This window comes from Sebastes umbrosus, chromosome 15 (genome assembly GCF_015220745.1).
Source record: "Sebastes umbrosus isolate fSebUmb1 chromosome 15, fSebUmb1.pri, whole genome shotgun sequence".
Lineage (NCBI taxonomy): Eukaryota > Metazoa > Chordata > Actinopteri > Perciformes > Sebastidae > Sebastes > Sebastes umbrosus.
In genome coordinates this window covers 1,634,619-1,657,112 of record NC_051283.1, presented here as the reverse complement: position 1 = coordinate 1,657,112, position 22,494 = coordinate 1,634,619, and the positions used below count along the sequence as shown (strand labels likewise).

Genomic DNA, 22,494 nt, shown 5'->3' with positions numbered 1-22,494 from the left:
AGACTATGTAGTTTATTCAGATTCATTATACTTTCTGGACACGTCTAAAACTGTTTCCACTTGAGACTTTCTCCAAATGGCACACTTCATTTATGAGATACATACAGTACTGTATATCTGAATTTCCTAAAAATAGTTCAACAATCAGCTTTGCTGCGAAAAAAAAATATGGAACTAGTGTAATGAATCAGGTTTCTGTAGTCACAAAAGCTTTAAGTTATCTGGAATAAAGGATGAATTCACTTCTATCATGCCGGGTCACATTAACCTTAAAATAATGATTATCTGATTAATATTTCTTTCTTTCAAAATATTAGGTGTATTAAACATGGCATTATATGAATTCATTGTTGCTTTCTTAAGACATTTTTAAGCAATTTAAAAGTGTTAAACTCAGTTAAATTAAATCTTTCTGGAGTTAATGGATCTATTAAGACAGCTACATCTGTTACTTATACAATAACATGAAAACAACTGATTTGCTGAAAAAGGTCTTTATTGTGTTGAAATAATCAGAATTACAACAATCAAGAAAACTTCATCAATGAAACATGTGATTAGACAGTGAGTGAGTGAAAGAAAAACAGAGAGAGAGAGAGACAGAGAGAGAGAGAGAAACAGTGTTGCAGAGACTGAGAGCAGTATCAGAGTAAAACCAGTGAGTCAGGTCAGGACTGGGAACACTGGTCTCTTCTCAGTGTCTCTGAGAGCGGAGTCTGGGAGCCCTGGGTGGCCTCACAGGTCACAGAGCCCACCTTCCTCCACTGGTCTGCAGGGAGCCTCAGGGTGCTGCTCCAGCTGTAGTGGCCGTCCTTCTCCAGCACCCCGGGGCTCCTGCTCTCCTCCCAGCTGATGCTGCCGCTGCCGTCCACCTTCCAGGCCAGACTCCAGTCTGAGGGGAAGCCCTTGTTGGCCAGGCACATGAGCGTGGCCTTCCCCTGCTCCAGCTCCTCAATGGAGGGGGGCAGCACCGTCAGGTTGGGACGGACATCACCTAGGAGACACCAATCAGCTTAGAGGACAGGGACCACACAGCTGTCAATCAACCACCAGACACTTGGACACCTTTACTGTGTGAGAGATGATTTTCTCCTTGAATGAGTTTCTGTCAGATGGTTTTTCTGCTCCACCAGTCACTAACTCACACATTGTTTCACTTCCCTTTAAGAAGCCTCTCATGTATATCAGCACAGAGAGAATCATCATACACAATGACCTGAAACATAGAAAACTACACTGCAAATAAAACATCAGAATTTGGACAAACTTTAAAACGTTCTCTTCCAAAACCTTAACAATACATTACTTTAAAGCTTTTAGTATCAACACATAAGCAAATAGAGACTGACTACAGACAAATGTTCTTCATATGAATTTCAATCGTCATTGAAAACATTTTAAAAACTTACAATATTTGACACATAAAGAGATTTTGCACTTTTAAAATACAGATCTTTAACTTCACTCTGTTCAGTTGTAAAACAGTTATCACTGAGGCGGAAAATTAAAACTTAAACTTGTAATACAGGTTGGACATTTTGTCTTTTTCTTCAATTCAAGTTTTTAGAATTTTAGTATGATGGGAATGTATAAAGAAATGTTTAGTAAAGCTGCTCTGAGTAAGTCTCCATGATAAAGGAGGAGAAATAAAAACATGAATATTAACAGTGTTATAATTAAAACAAGATGTATTTTTCTGCCTTAAACATCCAAAAACTGAATTTAAAACATAATTTTCCGATACTATATTTAGTATTTTTGAGCAGAAACTTACTTCCAACATCCAGTCTGGTTCCTCCACCAAAAGTCAACCACAGTGATACAAAGTCATTGAGCCGTCGTACAAAAACCTCTCACTGTAGAGAGACACGGCTCTCTGACTTTGTCAGACTGAACTAAACCTAAAAGCCCTCAAGATAAAACTTTAACATTAATGTTGGAAATAATGATTTATCCTCTAGTTTAATGTTTTACTTTTGTAACTGAGTTTTTGAATTTCTGTTGCTGAAGTGAACTTTGTCTCTCAGAGCAAAATATGTCAAAAAAGTCATCCATGAAAGTGTAAAGGCAAATATTTTTTCTAGACTGTTTAAATATAAAGTAAAACAAAAACAAATTGCTCCTGAAATAATAAACATTTGACTTACTTCCAACATCCAGTCTGGTTCCTCCACCGAACGTGTACCACAGTGATACAAAGTCATTGAGCCGCCGTACAAAAACCTCTCACTGTAGAGAGACACGGCTCTCTGACTTTGACACAAACAAACTCACGCAGCACATTCCCAGTTTACCCAGTTTATGTAATAACTGGTTAACATGTTTAAAATCATTCACAGATCATGAATATGTATTGAACCTTTTCTATGTGAAATGTCGAACATCTATAAGCAATATTAATGTCCTTTTCAGCAAAATATACTGTATTAAGATATTTCTAAAGAACAACTCTCCAATGAATGCTGCAAAATGTAAATGATCATCATAAACACATATTTATTGTAGATTATGATGAATGATAAATTAGTTTAAATTCGTCCAACAGTGATGTTGATGTGTGTGGTAGTGAATTTAGGGGGAATTCACAAAATATTCTGGAAGAAAATGTGTCCATCAGACTCAAACCAAAGATACAAATGATCACTGACACATTCCTGATCAATACTCTGATAAAGTGATTGATCCAGTGATAAACAGCATCATCAGAGTAATCCAAGTCCCTGTTGGAGTCAGTCAGAGCATTTCCATAGAGAGCCACTTTGCATCAGCAGCACCATGCTCCAGTGCTCTGGGAGAGTTTATAGTCCTGAGAGTTGAACACTGGATGACTGACAGCTGTCCTTCATCACAACAGAAGCCACAGAAATCCTCCTCATCAAAAACATGACTATGATCTCCGTCCTCATGTGGACTCTCCTCTGCTGCTGCTTCACAGGTAAAGTCCAGAGAATCAAACTCCTCTCCTCTATGAACATCCGTCCCTCTGAAATGAAGCCGACAAAACCGTGACGCTGCTTTATGTTTTTATTTCTGTGTCCTCAGAGTCCAGAGGTCAGGTCACAGTGACTCAGCCTGGAGCAGTGAGCTCTGCTCTGGGGCGCTCCGTCTCCATCAGCTGTAGTGTCAGTCCCAAGGTTACTAGTACAAGCTATTTACACTGGTACCAACAGAAAGATGGAGAAGCTCCTAAACTGCTCATTTACTATACTAGCACTCGGGCATCAGGGATTCCAGATCGTTTTACAGGCAGTGGATCAAACTCTGACTTCACTCTGACCATCAGTGGAGTCCAGACTGAAGATGCAGCAGTTTACTACTGTCAGAGTGTTCATGTCATCAACAGTCAGTATGTGTTCACACAGTGAAAAAGCGTCGTACAAAAACCTCCCTCAGTCAGACTGAACAGAAACTGAACTGACTGCTGCAGCTGGAAGCTACTGCAGACTGATACACTTCACTGAGGACACACACACACACACACACACACATACACACTCTCACATCTCATTTTTTTTTCAGAAACAACGACCCTGTTCACCCTCCGTATCTTTAATGATAAGTTTACATCAGTACAAATGTATTTACCAAGATCCAGTAGACATGTAGATCCTGTGTCTACATGACTTATTCCATTTTAAATTGAACCTCTGGTTTCTTCCATCAAGAAATGCACCAACATCTCAGTCACACATCATAAAATCCGCCTGTTTGCAGACAACATCCTTTTATACATCACAATATCCTCATCCTCCCTTCTTTCAGTACCTTAATGTGATCAGTAACCAAAGCAGCTTTTCTTGCTACACTCACTCCTCTTTTATATGTACAGCAAAGTTGTATTCACAGTTTGGAGTTTATATCTCAGTATGAAAATATGTAACTCAAGTAAATCCTCTGACTGAGAGAATTAAAAGACTCAAGAATTTAAACAGTTCATCCAAATCACCAGAATTACAGAACATATATTCTCACTAATTCTTAGTGGTGGAGCCGTGCAGATAGAGCTGTTTTCATGTGCTGTCACTATAATATAGTGGATGTGAATGGATTATGTTCATAGTGGTCAAAGAATAAAAAACAAATACATCTGGAAAACTTTCAAGAAACTTCTCATCTCAGAAATATCAGCCTTTTTTTTCTGGAAAATTCACAGACGTACTTTCAACAGTATTTACTGGAATTACTTTCTATAAAAGAAATAGACCCTATCAAACCCACTGTGATGTGGCAGTTATACACAGTGCCACAACACAAACAAATTATTATTTTTTTAATCTTAAAAACAGGTGAAATATTTTCTATAGGACATGTAATACCAACAATGTCACCAATGTTTATGCTGTAAAGGTCACCCATCTCCTGAAACATAGAATTAATGAACATAAACAAGGAGCACATAACCTTAGAGGAGAGCAGGGCATGTCATGTTAACCCTGAAGAAGGTTTGTACATAATTAAACCAAGTACACAGATCCTTGTTTGCAGAATCTCTTGTTTTGCATTATTTCGTTTCAAACCAGTAATTGTATTTATGGAACTAGAATAAAAAAATAATATTGGCTAGATGATGAAGACTATAAAAGGGCTTAATAATTTAACAGAATCAACATCACTCTAATTACCAATGTAAACCAATTAAAGTCGTCAGTTTCTTAACGTATTATACTGTATCTTCGCTAATTTAAATAGTCAAAGCTGTCAGCAGTGAGGGGGAAACAGCATGATGTGTTGAGGACAGCTACAGTTCACTGACTGTGTGTTTGCATATGTGTCCTGCCTCTCTGCTCCCAGCCGTTAAGAGGCCAGTGTTGATCAGTGGCTGTCCAGGCCTTTCAGAGACACAATGATGATGTCACTGATTCTACTGCTGGCCACCCTGGGGCTCCTTGTTCAGGGTGAGACTCTCTTCTGAAAACTTTACTTCAGGATGCAACCAGGTTCACTACAATGATGTTCTGCTATGATGGAGAACCACTGAAACAAGCAGCGTTAACCTTCTTCCATCTATTCTCCATGTTAGAGAAATGAGACTCTTCTGTTTGGATGTTGATCATCTTTCTCCAAACTGGATTTATCTCAATAACCCTTCTGCTCTTTTTCATGTTTTCCAGATTCATCAGGAGAAATCATCCTGACTCAGTCTCCTGGATCTCAGTCTGCTGTTCCAGGACAGACTGTCTCCATCAGATGTAAAGCCAGTTCAAGTGTTAGCAATGACTTGCAGTGGTACCTTCAGAAACCTGGAGAAGCTCCTAAACTCCTGATTTATAATGCTCAATCCCGTCAGTCTGGAGTTTCTGATCGTTTCAGTGGGAGTCAGTCTGGGACTGACTTCACTCTGACCATCAGTGGAGTTCAGACAGCAGATGCAGGAGTTTATTACTGTCAGCAGGATAACAGCACACCGTCCACACTGATACAACGTCGTACAAAAACCTCCCTCAGTTAAAGAGGAACTGATCTGACTCAACAGCTGCACAGAAATACAGACACTTAAGAAGTTTGACTGACAATGAAGTCCACATAACAGAATAATGTCAGGAAATACTCTTTATACTGTACAAAGTTATAATGGTAATTTTGTTAAAATAGGGCATTAAACAATATATTTAAACTGATCAAACTATATCTATTGTAGATACATTAATACAGATACAAACGATAACAGTTGAGCTGTAAAATACACTTTCTCTTATTACAATTAATTATACAATTGTTTTAAGGTAATTCAAATTTTAAATTAATTTTATTCATATTCAAATCTCACAATTTAGTTTATAGCAAATGTAAAAACTTCACATTTTTAATGAGCTTTTGTTCTTAGTAAAACAAATGAGTTATGTTGTATTTTGAGATCGCACTGCTGATACTGAAACTATGATGATATAATATGCTGATGATATCCTACTTCATAATTCAAATGCAATATAAAACTCTCAGACTTTGTAGTTTATTCAGATTCATTATACTTTCTGGACACTTGTAAAACTGTCTCCACATGAGAGTTTCTCCCAATGACACACTTCCTTTATGAGATACATACAGTATATCTGATTTTCATAAAAATATTTAAACAATCAGCTTTTGTTGTTAAAGAAAATGCAATTAGTGTAATGAATCAGATTTCTTAAGTCACAAAAGCTTTAAGTTATCTGGAATAAAGGATGAATTAACTTCTATCATGCCGGGGTCACATTAACCTTAAAATAATGATTATCTGATGTGTTGTTTTTTTTTCTTTCAGAATATCAGGTGTATTAAACATGGCATTATATGAACTCATAGTTTATTTCTTAAGACATTTTAAGCAATTTAAAAGTGTTAAACTCAGTTAAATTAAATCTTTCTGGAGTTAATGGATCTATTAAGACAGCTACATCTGTTACTTTTACAATAACATAAAAAGAAACTGATTTGCTGAAAAAGGTCTTTATTGTGTTGAAATAATCAGAAATACAACAATCATGAAAACTTCATCAATAAACATGTGATTAGACAGTGAGTGATGGAAAGAAAAACAGAGAGAGAGAGAGAGAGAGAGAGAGAGAGAGAGAGTGTTGCAGAGACTGAGAGCAGTATCAGAGTAAAACCAGTGAGTCAGGTCAGGACTGGGAACACTGGTCTCTCCTCAGTGTCTCTGAGAGCGGAGTCTGGGAGCCCTGGGTGGCCTCAGAGCCCACCTTCCCCTGCTCCAGGTCCTCACTGGAGGGGGGCAGCACCATCAGGGTGGGACGGACATCACCTAGGAGACACCAATCAGCTTAGAGGACAGGGACCACACAGCTGTCAATCAACCACCAGACACTTGGACACCTTTACTGTGTGAGAGATGATTTTCTCCTTGAAGGAGTTTCTGTCAGATGGTTTTTCTGCTCCACCAGTCACTCACTCACACATTGTTTCACTTCCCTTTAAGAAGCCTCTCATGTATATCAGCACAGAGAGAATCATCATACACAATGACCTGAAACATAGCAAACTACACTGCAAATAACTTATAAAAGTTGGACAAATTTTAAAACCTTATCATCAAAATCATCCAAGACCTTAACTATACATGGCTTTAAAGAATGTAGTGGAAACATAAGCAAATACAGAAAATGAATTGATGAAATAAAATGTTCTTCAGGAGGATTTCAGTCTTCATTTAGCAAACTAACAATAGATTTAAAAAAAGTTTTTTTTAAAAATATGATCCAATAAAAAGATTACAGAATTTGTGCATTTTCAAATACTGATCGTCATTTCCGGTCTGTTCAATTTGACTCATAATAACAACAGTTATCATTGTGGAGGAATATTAAAAACTAACCTTAGCAAACATGTTTAAAGTAGAATTGAACTTCCAAAAACTGAATTTAAAACATAACTTTACAATATTATTGTTCTGCCCTCATCAAAGAGTCCCCTTCCTTGACTAGACAGACAGATAACTCTTCACACACTGTAGTCAATAAATGATGGCTTTATTGTGCACCACCGTTATTATTGACAGCATGAGAATGGAGTAAAACTGAAATGAAAAAGGATATAAAGGAAACAATGAGTGAGATAAGCCTCATCGATGTACATTTCCATCATGCTTCATAAAGCATATATGCTATATATGGCTATCAATATAGTTACCTGAAAGCCATTAACAGAACAGGTTGCATGGTGAACAATGAGTAGTGCATTACACAAAAAAAACATGGTTTAATTTAGCCATCCACACAAAATATAAACATTGATATAAATATGGGCATCTTATAAAAGCAGTACTTACAGACAATGCTTGTAAAAGTGATTCCAAAAGAAGATGGATGTAGATGCTGACTAGACAGTTTCAGAATGTGCTTTCTACTCAGGAATGCAAGGAAAAACAAAGATGGCAGCTAGGGTCAAAGGTCACAGGTCACAGGTCAACAGATAATGCCTGTAGTAAAGATAAACAGCAACCCCTAGTGGCTGCAGAAATTAACTGAAAGTTCCTTTCCTCAGGCCAGAACAATTATATTTAGTATTTTTATGCAAAAACTTACTTCCAACATCCAGTCTGGTTCCTCCACCAAAAGTCAACCACAGTGATACAAAGTCATTGAGCCGCCGTAAAAAAAACTCTCACTGTAGAGAGACACGGCTCTCTGACTTTGACACAAACAAACTCACCAAACACATTCCCAGTTTACCCAGTTTATGTAATAACTGGTTAATACGTATAAAACCACTCACAGATCATGAATATGTATTGAACCTTTTCTAAGTGAAATGCTAAACATCTACAAGCAATATTAATGTCCTTTTCAGGAAAATATACCTCATCTGGACTCTCCTCTGCTGCTGCTTCACAGGTAAAGTCCAGAGAATCAAACTCCTCTCCTTTATGAACATCCGTCCCTCTGAGAATTTTGGTAAATTTTTCTTGGGCGCTACCCACATAATCAGCTGTGCTGCTCATCTCACAAATGCATGAGCCTTACAAGTTGGACATCATTGTGAAGGTAAATAAACAGGCTTTCCAACGATGTAAAATACAATGCCAATTAGCATTGTAACAACAGAGAAATAATCCACCAAACACAAGTAGCCAAACTTTTTTTTCCCAGTTTATAAACTTTGGCTGGACATTGAAAAGTTCAAATTTAACCAAAGAAAATGCTAATAAAATAATATATTTTTGAAATGAAGTTTGTACCGTAAACTCTTAGAATTACATGTAATTATAAAGTATATTTTATTCATTTCTGGTTGTCTTTTAGCATCAATGCAGCTGTTCATTCAGATCAGTTCCTCTTTAGCTGAGGGAGGTTTTTGTATGACATTGTATCACTGTGTGAACAGCCACTGACTGTTGATGTTATGTTGACTCTGACAGTAGTAAACTGCTGCATCTTCAGTCTGGACTCCACTGATGGTCAGAGTGAAGTCAGAGTTTGATCCACTGCCTGTAAAACGATCTGGAATCCCTGATGCTCGAGTGCTAGTATGGTAAATAAGCAGTTTAGGAGTTTCTCCATCTTTCTGTTGGTACCAGGCTAAACAGTTTGAGTTATAAATATCCTGACTGGTCCTACATGTGATAGAGACGGAGCGTCCCAGAGCAGAGCTCACTGCTCCAGGCTGAGTCACTGTGACCTGACCTCTGGACTCTGAGGACACAGAGACAAACACATAAAGCAGCATCACGGTTTTATCAGATTCATTTCAGAGGGACGGATGTTCATAGAGGAGAGGAGTTTGATTCTCTGGACTTTACCTGTGAAGCAGCAGCAGAGGAGAGTCCAGATGAGGACGGAGATCACAGTCATGTTTTTGATGAGGAGGATTTCTGTGGCTTCTGTTGTGATGAATTACAGCTGTCAGTCATCCAGTGTTCAAATCTCAAGACTATAAACTCTCCCAGAGCACTGGAGCATGGTGCTGCTGATGCAAAGTGGCTCTCTATGGAAATGCTCTGACTGACTCCAACAGGGACTTGGATTACTCTGATGATGCTGTTTATCAATGGATCAATCACTTTATCAGAGTATTGATCAGGAATGTGTCAGTGATCAATTGTATCTTTGGTTTGAGTCTGATGGACAAACTTTCTTCCAGAATATTTTGTGAGGTTGAATCTTTTAAATTATTAAGACCTATTAAACTGAATAGTCTTCATCATCTAGCCAATGTGCATCTTTTGTTCTAGTTCCATGAACACAGTTAATGGTGTGAAACGAAATAATGCAAAACAAGGGATTCTGCAAACAAGGATCTGTGTACTTGGTTTAATTACAAACGTTCTTCAGGGTTAACATGTCATGCCCCGCTCTCTTCTAAGGTTATGTGCTCTTTGTTTATGTTCATTAATTATCTATCAGTTTGTGTTGTGTCACTGTGTATAACTGCCACATCACAGTGGGTTTGATAGGGTCTATTTCTTTTATAGAAAGTAGTTCCATTAAAAAATGTTGAAAGTGAAGTCTGGAATTTTCAGAGTAACCAGGATGTTATTTCTGAGATGAGAAGTTGTTTGCAATCTTTCCAGATGTATTATTTTTATTCTTTGAGCACTATGAACATAATCTATTCACATCCACTATATTAAAGTAACATCACATGAAAACAGGTGTTCATTAATTCTATGTTTCAGGAGATGGGTGACCTTTACAGCATAAACATTGGTGACATTGTTGGTATTACATGTCCTATAGAAAATATTTCACCTGTTTTTAAGATTAAAAAAATAATAATTTGTTTGTGTTGTGGCACTGTGTATAACTGCCACATCACAGTGGGTTTGATAGGGTCTATTTCTTTTATAGAAAGTAATTCCAGTAAATACTGTTGAAAGTACGTCTGTGAATTTTCCAGAAAAAAAAGGCTGATATTTCTGAGATGAGAAGTTTCTTGAAAGTTTTCCAGATGTATTATTTTTATTCTTTGAGCACTATGAACATAATCTATTCACATCCACTATATTAAAGTAACATCACATGAAAACAGGTCTATCTGCACGGCTCCACCACTAAGAGTCAGTGAGAATATATGTTCTGTAATTCTGGTGATTGGGATGAACTGTTTAAATTCCTGAGTCTTTTAATTCTCTCAGTCAGAGGATTTTCTTGAGTTACATATTTTCATACTGAGATATAAACTTGCTGTACATAATTTATAAAACAGGAGTGAGTGTAGCAAGAAAAGCTGCTTTGGTTACTGATCAGATTAAGGGACTGAAAGAAGGGAGGATGAGGATATTGTGATGTATAAAAGGATGTTGTCTGCAAACAAGCTGATTTTATGATGTGTGACTGAGATGTTGGTGCATTTCTTGAAGTAAGAAACCAGAAGTTCAATTTAAAATGGAATAAGTCATGGACACACAGGATTTAAATGTCTACTGGATCTTTGTAAATACATTAGTACTGATGTAAACTTATCATCACAGATACGGAGGGGGGTACAGTGTAGTTTTTTTTATAAAACGAATGAGATATGAGAGTGTGTGTGTGTCCTCAGTGAAGTATATCAGTCTCTGCAGTAGCTTCCAGCTGCAGTAGTCAGTTCAGTTTCTGTTCAGTCTGACTAAGGGAGGTTTTTGTACAACGCTTTTTCACTGTTTGAACTCATGCTGACTGTTGATGTAGTGATAACTCTGACAGTAGTAAACTACATCATCTTCAGTCCGGACTCCACTGATGGTCAGAGTGAAGTCAGAGTTTGATCCACTCCCTGTAAAACGATCTGGAATCCCTGATGCTTGAGTGCTAGCATAGTCAATAAGCCGTTTGGGAGCTTCTCCATCTTTCTGTTGGTACCAGGCTAAATAGTGGTCTGGGTTACTATAATAAACCTTGGGACTGGTCCTACATGTGATGGATACGGAGCATCCCAGAGCAGAGCTCACTGCTCCAGACTGAGTCACTGTGACCTGACCTCTGGACTCTGAGGACACAGAGACAAAAACATAAAGCAGCGTCACGGTTTTGACGGCTTCATTTCAGAGGGACGGATGTTCATAGAGGAGAGGAGTTTGATTCTCTGGACTTTACCTGTGAAGCAGCAGCAGAGGAGAGCCCAGATGAGGACGGATATCACAGTCATCGTTTTGATGAGGAGGATTTCTGCGGCTTCTGTTTTTGATGAAGGACAGCTGTCAGTCATCCAGTGTTCAACTCTCAGGACTATAAACTCTCCCAGAGCACTGGAGCATGGTGCTGCTGATGCAAAGTGTCTCTATATGGAAATGCTCTGACTGACTCCTACAGGGACTTGGATTACTCTGATGATGCTGTTTATCAATGGATCAATCACTTTATCAGAGTATTGATCAGGAATGTGTCAGTGATCATTTGTATCTTTGATTTCAGTCTGATGGAAACATTTTCATCCAGAATATTTGTAAATCCCCCTAATTCCACACACATCAACATAACTGTTGGATGGATTTAAACATAATTAATATTTTTCATAATCTACAATAAACATGTGTTTATCAAAATGATTTACATTTTGCAGCATTCACTGGAGAGTTGTTCTTTAGAAATATCTTAATTCAGTATATTTTACTGAAAAGATCATTAATATTGCTTATAGATGTTTGGCATTTCACATAGAAAAGGTTCAATACATATTCATGATTTGTGAATGGTTTTAAACATGTTAACCAGTTATTACATAAACTGGGTAAACTGGGAATGTGTTTGGTGAGTTTGTTTGTGTCAAAGTCAGAGAGCCGTGTCTCTCTACAGTGAGAGGTTTTTGTACGGCGGCTCAATGACTTTGTATCACTGTGGTGGACTTTTGGTGGAGGAACCAGACTGGATGTTGGAAGTAAGTAAAATGTTTATTATTTCAGGAGCAATTTGTCTTTGTTTTATTTTATATTTAAAGTCTAGAAGAAATATTTGCCTTTACACTTTAATGGATGACTTTTTCAACATATTTTGCTCTAAGAGACAAAGTTCACTTCAGCAATAGAAATTCAAAAACTCACTGTAACAAAAGTAAAACATTAAACTAGAGGATAAATCATTATTTCCAACTTTAATGTTAAAGTTTCATCTTAAGAGGGCTTGTATGTTTAGTTCAGTCTGACAGTCAGAGAGCCACTTTTGGTGGAGGAACCAGACTGGATGTTGGATGTAAGTTTCTGCTCAAAAATACTAAATATAATATTGTAAAGTAATGTTTTAAATTCAGTTTTCGGATGTTTGCGGCAGATAAAATATCTGGTTTAAATTGTAACACTTATTCATATTTTATTTCTCCTCCTTCATCACGGAGACTAACTCAGAGCAGCTTTACTAAACATTTCTTGACACATTCCTGTAATACTGAAAATTAATTTCTGCGGCTTCTGTTTTTGATGAAGGACAGCTGTCAGTCATCCAGTGTTCAACTCTCAGGACTATAAACTCTCCCAGAGCACTGGAGCATGGTGCTGCTGATGCAAAGTGTCTCTATATGGAAATGCTCTGACTGACTCCTACAGGGACTTGGATTACTCTGATGATGCTGTTTATCAATGGATCAATCACTTTATCAGAGTATTGATCAGGAATGTGTCAGTGATCATTTGTATCTTGTAGGGACCCAGCATCTGGCTGGTTTCAAGTGACCTCATGACCTCAGTAACCTGATCCTTGACCACAGGACTCATCTCAGTCCTCATTGGCTACAGTAACATTTCACACCTAGGTGTGAAATTCACACAGAACAAAACCAGAGGAATGTTCTTTGTTCCTCCTCTTTCGACTCTTTCTTCTCATCTGCTCATCTCTCCTGACGTGTGAGAGGTGAGCTGCTGCGCTCTCTCTGCTCTTCATCTACTCAATCCAGGCTGACCTGGTTGAGGTGAACGGCTCTCAAGTCCAGAACTTGCAAAACAGTTCTGGTTCTGATCAATGGCCTGTTAGGAAACAGCCATTGCAACCAAGGAACCAAACGGCAGACGACGCGAATGCTCTGCCCTTTTCACCAGCTAACTTCAAGCTATCAAGCAAAGAAGTTAGCACCAAACTAACAGCAAAGACGACCTCTTTGACTTGGAACCACAACTTCAACACATGGAATCACAAAACCGGTTCTTCCATGGATTGGTAACGTACTGGGCCTTAGCATTAGCAATCGTACATGGCTGAGCAAGACTGTTCAACTTTGATTTCTAGAAAGTACTTGTATTGATTTGGTTTAATGTTATTCATTGAGTTTGACTGTGGTGATTTATCTGTATTTGATTTTTGGGTAACTGGCTTCACCACATCTGATGTGTTTAGTTTATGCTTCACATAGACAAGGTCTTGCATGCAACTAACCATCTTTTCTAACCCACTGCATATCTAACACACATAAAGATCACATACAGAAACCGTGAATTAGTTAAACATAAACATACAGCTTCAGATAATCTTAACCCCACATCACCCCCCCCCCCTCTCTGTCCTTCTTCTCAGAAGAACAAAGAGGTCATGTGGTGACATGCTGATAGCATCTTTGATTCCGCCATCTTTGATTCAGCCATCTTTGTAGTTTTACAGTGCCCGCCATTTTGTTTGTAGGCCATACAGACATTTTGAGACAAGAACCCATCTTGTTTCCCTCCCCCCTCTCTCTCTCTCTCTCTCTTACACACACACACACACACACACACACACATGCTTACACACTGTGTTTGGTTTGTTTAGTTTAGTTATTTAGTTAGATTAATATTGTGTTTTAAACCTTTATTATCTTGTAAATAAATGATTGTGGAATATACATGCTGGTCTCTTTAATGTTGCACAAGAGTGAACACTGCCAACCTCTGCTATGTCAAGAACTCCGATATCCTTCAACCTTTACTATCTATTTTGGTTATAGTTATTAATTTAATTATTAATCAACGTTCCAAATTGATAGTTTAGCATATATAATGAGACTATATTAACGTTTTGGTCATTGGTCCCTGATTCCAGGGTGGTGCCCCGTTTATTATTGATGTTTATTGATAATCTTTATTAATATTAATAATTCTATTATTATTTATTAATTAATTTGCTAATAACCAAAACCTACTAAAGTAGAACCCCTACAATCTTTTATTTGAGTCTGATGGACACATTTTCATCCAGAATATTTTGCGATTTCCCCCCAATTCACTACAACACACATCAACATCACTGTTGGATTAATTTAAACAAAATTATTATTTATCATAATCTACAATAAACATGTGTTTATGATCATTATTTACATTTTGGAGCATTCGTTGGAGAGTTGTTCTTAAGAAATATCTTAATACAGTATATTTTGCTGAAAAGGACATTCATATTGCTTATAGATGTTTAGCATTTCATTTAGAAAAGGTTCAATACATATTCATGATCTGTGAATGGTTTTAAACATGTTAACCAGTTATTACATAAACTGGGTAAACTGGGAATGTGTTTGGTGAGTTTGTTTGTGTCAAAGTCAGAGAGCCGTGTCTCTCTACAGTGAGAGGTTTTTGTACGGCGGCTCAATGACTTTGTATCACTGTGGTACACGTTCGGTGGAGGAACCAGACTGGAATTTGGAAGTAAGTCAAATGTTTATTATTTCAGGAGCAATTTGTCTTTGATTTACTTTATATTTAAATAGTTTAGAAAAAATATTTGCCTTTACACTTTCATGGATCACTTTTTCAACATATTTTGCTCTAAGAGACAAAGTTCACTTCAGCAACAGAAATTCAAAAACTCAGTTACAAAAGTAAAACATTAAACTAGAGGATAAATCATTATTTCCAACTTTAATGTTTAAGTTTCATCTTGAGGGCTTGTAGGTTCAGTTCAGTCTGACAAAGTCAGAGAGCCGTGTCTCTATACAGTGAGAGGTTTTTGTACGGCGGCTCAATGACTTTGTATCACTGTGGTGGACTTTTGGTGGAGGAACCAGACTGGATGTTGGAAGTAAGTTTCTGCTCAAAAATACTGAATATAATATTGTAATGTTATGTTTTAAATTGTATTTTTGAATGTTTTGGACGGATAAATGTATCTTTTATATTAATAACAATGTTAGTATTCATGTTTTATTCCTCCTCCTTTATCTTGGAGACTAACTCAGAGCAGCTTTACTGAACATTTCTTCACACATTCCTGTCATACTGAATCTTAAATAACTTGACGATAATCATAAATGTTCAATTCTACTTTACACATGTTTTCTGAGGTTAGTTTTTAATATTCCACCACAATGATAACTGTTGTTATGATGAATTAAAATGTACTTTATTCAAGTCAAATTGAACAGAGTGGAGATAAAGATCAGTATTTGCAAATGCACAAATTCTGTTTTATTTCTATTGTGTCATATTGTTACAAACTTTTTTTTAAATCTATTGTTAGTTTGCTAAATGAAGACTGAAATCCTTCTGCGGAGCATTTTATTTCATCACCTCATTTTCTGTATTTGCTTATGTTTCAACTACATTCTTTAAAGTCATGTATAGTTAAGGTCTTGGATGATTTTGATGATAAGGTTTTAAAATTTGTCAAAATTTTCTAAGTTATTTGCAGTGTAGTTTGCTATGTTTCAGGTCATTGTGTATGATGATTCTCTCTGTGCTGATATACATGAGAGGTTTCTTAAAGGGAAGTGAAACAATGTGTGACTGAGTGACTGGTGGAGCAGAAAAAACATCTGACAGAAACTCCTTCAAGGAGAAAATCATCTCTCACACAGTAAAGGTGTCCAAGTGTCAGGTGGTTGATTGACAGCTGTGTGGTCCCTGTCCTCTAAGCTGATTGGTGTCTCCTAGGTGATGTCCGTCCCACCCTGACGGTGCTGCCACCCTCCAGTGAGGAGCTGGAGCAGGGGAAGGCCACGCTCATGTGCCTGGCCAACAAGGGCTTCCCCTCAGACTGGAGTCTGGCCTGGAAGGTGGACGGCAGCGGCAGCATCAGCTGGGAGGAGAGCAGGAGCCCCGGGGTGCTGGAGAAGGACGGCCACTACAGTTGGAGCAGCACCCTGAGGCTCCCTGCAGACCAGTGGAGGAAGGTGGGCTCTGTGACCTGTGAGGCCACCCAGGGCTCCCAGACTCCGTTCTCAGAGACACTGAGGAGAGACCAGTGTTCCCAGTCTTGACCTGACTCACTGGGACTATGCTTCTGGTTTCTCTCTGATACTGCTCTCAGTCTGCTCTCAGTAACTATCTCTGTCTTTTATTTGACATGTTTCAATAACAATATTTTCCAACTTCTTGCAATGTTTCAATATGATTTCAGTGTTTCCTGAAAATAAAGTTGTGTTCATCAAATCACTTGTTTTCATATTTATTATCAATGTGTCTTAATGTTTTTCTTTTAATGGTGTCAGTGACTGAATTAAATCCAGATAAAAACTGCATTATTCTAAAATCTACAAAAGTCTGAAACATATTTTCTAAATCTGAAATAAAAATCACTATATCATTAGCATGAAGACAAATAAAATGAGTGTGATCTGAATTTCTAACCCTGGAACTATTTACATATAGTTGTTGCTGAAGAACCACAAAGATAAATGAAATAGATAAACAAAAAAATAATGAAAGTATTACTGATTGAAATACTCCATGAATTATTTTTGATTTCAATCAATAAATCAAAATTTATCAATCAATAAATTTGTTTTCTGGAATACAAAACACAAAATGACTACAATATGTTAAAGATATGATTAGTAATTTTGCAACGTGAATGTAATTAAATTTAATTAGATACATTTTTTTTAAATATGTAATTTATTTCAACAATGAGTATGTTTGAACTGTTGTGAAACATGGTAAGATAAAATAAATAAATAATATTTACACTTTTAGAGTTCATGTGTTATCATATTCTATGGATTAAATTTATCAAATAAGTGAAGTTGTATTTCAACAGACATTTTGATGTGCAGCAGAATGTTTTTTTAATCCAGTCCAAATGAGAATATTAAAAGTTAAACTTTTGGTTTAAATAGAGTATATTTAGTGTTATAATGTTCAAATTGAATCATTAAATATGTTTTTTGTTGTTGTTGTTTTTGGTAAACTTTCTCTTGTTTTTGTTTCTGTGAAGCTGTTCATTCAGATCAGTTCCTCTTTAGCTGAGAGAGGTTTTTGTACGACGTTGTATCACTGTGTGAACGGGAAGCCGTTACAGTGCTGACAGTAATAAACTCCTGAATCCTCAGCCTGAACTCCACTGATGGTCAGAGTGTAGTCAGTCCCTGATCCAATTCCACTAAAACGGTCTGAAACTCCAGTCTGACAAGCTGTAGCAGAATAAATCAAGAGTTTGGGAGATTCTCCAGGTTTCTGAAGGTACCACTGTAGGCAGCTGCCAGCACTTGAACTGGCTTTACATCTGATGGAGACAGTCTGTCCTGGAACAACAGACTGAGATCCAGGAGACTGAGTAAGGATGATTTCTCATGATGAATCTGGAAAACATGAAAAAGAGCAGAAGGGTTATTGAGACAAATCCAGTTTGGAGAAAGATGATCAACATCCAAACAGAAGAGTCTCATTTGTTTAACATGGAGAATAGATGGAAGAAGGTAAATGCTGCTTGTCTCATTCGTTCTCCATCATAGCAGAACATCATTGTGGTGAACCTGGTTGCATCCTGAAGCAAAGTTTTCAGAAGAGAGTCTCACCCTGAACAAGGAGCCCCAGGGTGGCCAGCAGTAGAATCAGTGGCATCATCATTGTGTCTCTGAAAGGCCTGGACAGCCACTGATCAACACTGGCCTCTTAACGGCTGGGAGCAGAGAGGCAGGACACATATGCAAACACACAGAGTCAGTGAACTGTAGCTGTCCTCAACACATCATGCTGTTTCCCCCTCACTGCTGACAGCTTTGACTCATATTTACATGGCAGTGTGGTCTTTTTTGACAGTGATTCATTTGATTTCCACCAAGCAATTACAGTAGAGGCCTAATATGAATTATGTTATGGGATATGTTAAGGCTTATTAAACTGAACTTTTCAATATCCAACCAAAGTTTATATTTAGTTTTTGTTAACAACATATTGTACAGAAAGGTTTTTATAAAGGATTCAAATCCCCCAAAGATTTATGAATACATGCAGGTGTTTTCCCATCAAAGTGTAATTGATACACTATTAATGGAGCCAGTCTGATGGTCAAATTACAGAAATAATAACAAAAAAGGTATTTAATTCTACAGCAACAGTTTCGTAGATGTTTATCAAGTCAGAGATAAAGAAAGATGATTCCAAATTTCCAAATTACCTTTCACTTCTTTACGCAGGGGAAATAGTTATTTTTTTACTTTATCTCAGTTTGTTTGAATATGGATTAAAAACAGAAGACTTGATGTACATTTAAAATGGGATTGGAGTAGCCAGACAATCTGCACTATTCCTTCTGATCTGATTAATAACTGAAAGAAGAGAAGAGGATTTTGTGATGTATAATAGGATGCAGTGGAGGCTGGTCCGTAGAGGCAGAAGAGGTTGCTCCTCCTCTTTTTTTTTGAGAGACAAGAGGGAGATCAAAATATAAAAATGAGTAAATGGTTGAAATAAACCATTACCAAATCTCAGAATCATTTATAAAATGATTTATCTCTCTTCTTTGGAATAAAATCCATTAATTAAATCCTGATTAAAATGCCTCAACAGCGACCCTGCAGGCCAGAGGGGATAAAGCAGCCTGTGTTTGTGAAGTGGTTGTGGGCATTGTGGGGGGTAGAGGAGGCCGAGCACCCTCTGTCCTCCCTTGAGGCGGGACATCTTCTATCAACTCAGTGCATTTCATTTTTTTCATGTTTGGTTAACCTCCCTTAGCTGGTTACGAATCAACAACCAGCAGAGTACATGATTGACAGCGGGTTGGTCCAATGAGGATGTCCAAATTTCATCTTCAGTCTCTACCACTGTATTGTACGTGATGACCTAGTAGTAGTAAACTATCAGACAGCAGCTTATCAAGAAATTAATTATAACGTGTAAATTGTGAACTATTTTTAAACACACAACAAAATAAATCATTTTTATTTAGGCCTGTTTATTGAGCTGTAGCTAGCTACTAGTGTTAGCTAACGCAGCAGTTAGCTTGTTGTAGCGGCCCTGAAGGACCCGGTGTAGCAGTCTGTCGCCCGTCACTAGAAGCCTGCCTGTAAACTGCCCGTACAGCAGTCCTTTGCACCGGGATCCAGAGCAGCAGGTCGGACCGCTGGCTGAACGCCACATAGTCCCGCCGGGTCGGGGCTGCCTGGGGGCGCGCGGCAGCGGCAGGAGTCGTCCACCGCTGGGGAGTGGATGGAGAGAGCTCTGCTCGCTGCCCGCCGTCAGCTGTCCAGGCTGGATCCACAGCGCAGCTATACGGAGAGGCGGCGGCGGCCCGACCTGCTGCTCTGGATCTCGGTGTGGGCAACGGACTGCTGTACAGACAGTTTACAGACAGACTTCTTGTGACACATTACACACACACAAGGTTTATTCCCACCCTGAAGCTGCAGTGATTGTTTTTTTCTTATAAGCCATTGTTTTATTGCTTAGTTTAGCGTTTTACATAAGAAAGTATAAGTAACGTAGTACTAGTGTAGTAATAATAATAATAATAATAATAATAATAATTTATATAACACTTGTCAAACTGCCAATCACCTTCTGTTGCGCCTACCAAGATTTGACCAATCGCTACCAAGTTTTGACGCCGGAGGCCACGCCCCTAGAAATGAACGTCAAGTCCCTTCAATGGAAAGTCAAGTCCTGGTTCACCCGAGTTTGTGCGAACCGACGTCTTTCGCTATATTTTGAGTAAATTCATCGACATTTTCATATTATATCATATTATCCAATTATTGAAAATATGTGGTTTACAGTGGTTGCGAGCCTGCACGCTAGCAAGCTAATGTCATATCCACGTAACCTGGCTAGCCTACGCTAGTTGAAGTCATGAACAATTCTCCATTCATAACCAGCTAACGTTAGCTGATATAAAACTATGGTTCATTTTAGGCAGCTGACAACACTAGTGTGTTAGCCTGTCCGTTTATATAGGGGATTATGTAGGTCTACAGTTAATAACGGGCTGTCTATTTGGTAATAACACTGACGTTAACGTTAATCAATAGTACAGGACAGAAAATACATAGTCCACAGTTTACCAATGTAATCTATGTTTTTATATTTTATGTGTGGATTAGTCAATGTATTTGGTATTTTGCAGATTATGCTAATTTAGCCCCTGTGTATATGAATTGTTTCAGAATGTTATAGTGTTAAGTTATAGGTTGTAAAGCAGTTGAGAATAATTACATGAAATGCATAGGTCCAGTAATGTACTCAACTGGTAACTGGTTTTAAAAAGTTTAACTGTTAACAGCTTCTGTATAGTAAGTACATTATTAGAAAACACTGTATCACAGACAGACAAAGGCAACCACATGTTGCATAACCTCATTTGCATGAGAAGTAATGGACACAGAGTTTAATTTATGTTAGTTTAGCTAGATGGGAGATCAGGGTACAAAGATATAATACAAGGATACAAAGGCTTTATTGTCATATGCATAAATAAACACATTATCAATGCAATGACATTCTTAGTTTGCTGGGTCACTATCCTGTAGTGAAATATACTAAAAATAAATATGAAATTAAGAAAGAAGATAGAAATTATAATATAACATATAGCAGGCCATAATATTACAATATTAGAGGACAGACCAAGCATATTCTAACTGTTGTTGTTTTTTCCCCCCAATCATACAGAATGGAGCCTAAATTTAGGAAGAGGGGGGATTAATTAATTTCTAAAACGAGAGAGAGACCGCTGGCAAGCTGCTGCCGCGTCTCCTCTGTGATTTGTTTGTTTATTTGATTTGTTTCGCTTCAACTCGTCTGTTGCATAGTGCTTAGACTGTCATGTTCGTTGCTGAAGTAGTTCAACAGTCTGGTTGTCCCTGTGTGTTTGGCGCTACTGTGTTTCACTTTACACTCGGTAGCCTGGAGCTAATTTCGCCGGTAAAGGGGCTCACCTGTATGGGACTGTCGGGTCTCCTCTGTGCTCACTGTGGCTGGATTCCCTGATCTGGCATGCCTACACACGCCTGATCGAAGCTGTCTGCTGTCTATCCTGCCTGCTTTCCTGGGTTCCAAGTGATTCCTGTGGTTTACAGCACAGTGCGCCCCCCTCACACTGCCACCCGTACTGTCAATCACAGTGTGTTATCACCCTGCACAAAGCAGCCACCTATGCACCACTTGACTGTTTAAAGCTGGCTCATTATAATATCAGATCTCTCACTAGCAAGGGTTTGCTGGTTAATGAGTTTATTATGAACAACAAACTGGACTTTTTATGCCTCACTGAGACCTGGCAACAGCCAAACGATTTCTACCAGCTTAATGAAGCTGTCCCACCTGGTTTTACATATATTAGCAAACCCTGTGCTTCCGGGAAGGGGGGCGGTCTTGCTGTTCTCTATCGTGAGAGCATTAAAGTCAGTTCAGTCACCGTCCCTCATCATTCCACTTTTGAATGTAAAACTCACGGGCTCCACACCCATCATCATTATCACCATCTACAGACCACCAAAGCCCTCTGCCCTCTTTCTCACTGAACTTTCAGCATTATTAACATCTCTGTGTGCCATGTCCCCTACTGTTATCCTTATGGGTGACTTCAACATCCACATTGACAACTCTTCCATTGGTTTTACAAATGATTTCACCTCACTCCTTGAATGTCTCGATATCACACAATACGTCAATTTCCCAACCCATAACAAAGGTCACATACTTGATTTAATCTCCTGCACTGTATCACCCCTCATAACCTCACTGATGCTGACTTCCCCATCTCTGACCATAAAGTTGTCCTATTTCTACGCCCCCCTATCATAAAGGTCTTTTGATAGGTCTACGCCCCCCTATCAAAAATATAAGAGCAACAAACCATCTCCTTCAGAGCCATTAAACACATCAACCCCACAGATCTCATCAACCTTATTAACTCCTCCCCCAGTCCTCCCCCACCCTCCTCCCCTGCTGAACTAGTGAATTATTACAAT

The 22,494-nt window shown here is 38.2% G+C and overlaps 5 gene segments (V, D, J or C); 3 read left to right on the top strand and 2 right to left on the bottom strand.

Annotated features, from left to right (window-relative positions):
- Positions 1–16,741, top strand: part of LOC119503287 — a 30,367-nt gene extending 13,626 nt beyond the window's left edge. Inside the window, 3 exon segments of the V gene segment in view lie at positions 3,161–3,352; positions 14,979–15,016; positions 16,241–16,741. Of these exon segments, the coding sequence occupies positions 3,161–3,352; positions 14,979–15,016; positions 16,241–16,566 (556 nt within the window).
- LOC119503289 overlaps positions 1–22,494 on the bottom strand; it is a 99,837-nt gene that overhangs the window by 30,337 nt on the left and 47,006 nt on the right.
- The window catches only part of LOC119503286, a 95,523-nt gene that overhangs the window by 28,311 nt on the left and 44,718 nt on the right, over positions 1–22,494 (top strand). The window contains 2 exon segments of the V gene segment in view: positions 12,254–12,284; positions 20,790–20,796. Of these exon segments, the coding sequence occupies positions 12,254–12,284; positions 20,790–20,796 (38 nt within the window).
- LOC119503288 lies at positions 476–9,324 on the bottom strand. The segment is given in 4 exon segments: positions 476–994; positions 2,148–2,185; positions 8,819–9,128; positions 9,236–9,324. Coding segments are annotated over 4 exon segments (726 nt in total).
- LOC119503292 lies at positions 4,776–5,599 on the top strand. The segment is given in 2 exon segments: positions 4,776–4,895; positions 5,112–5,599. Coding segments are annotated over 2 exon segments (390 nt in total).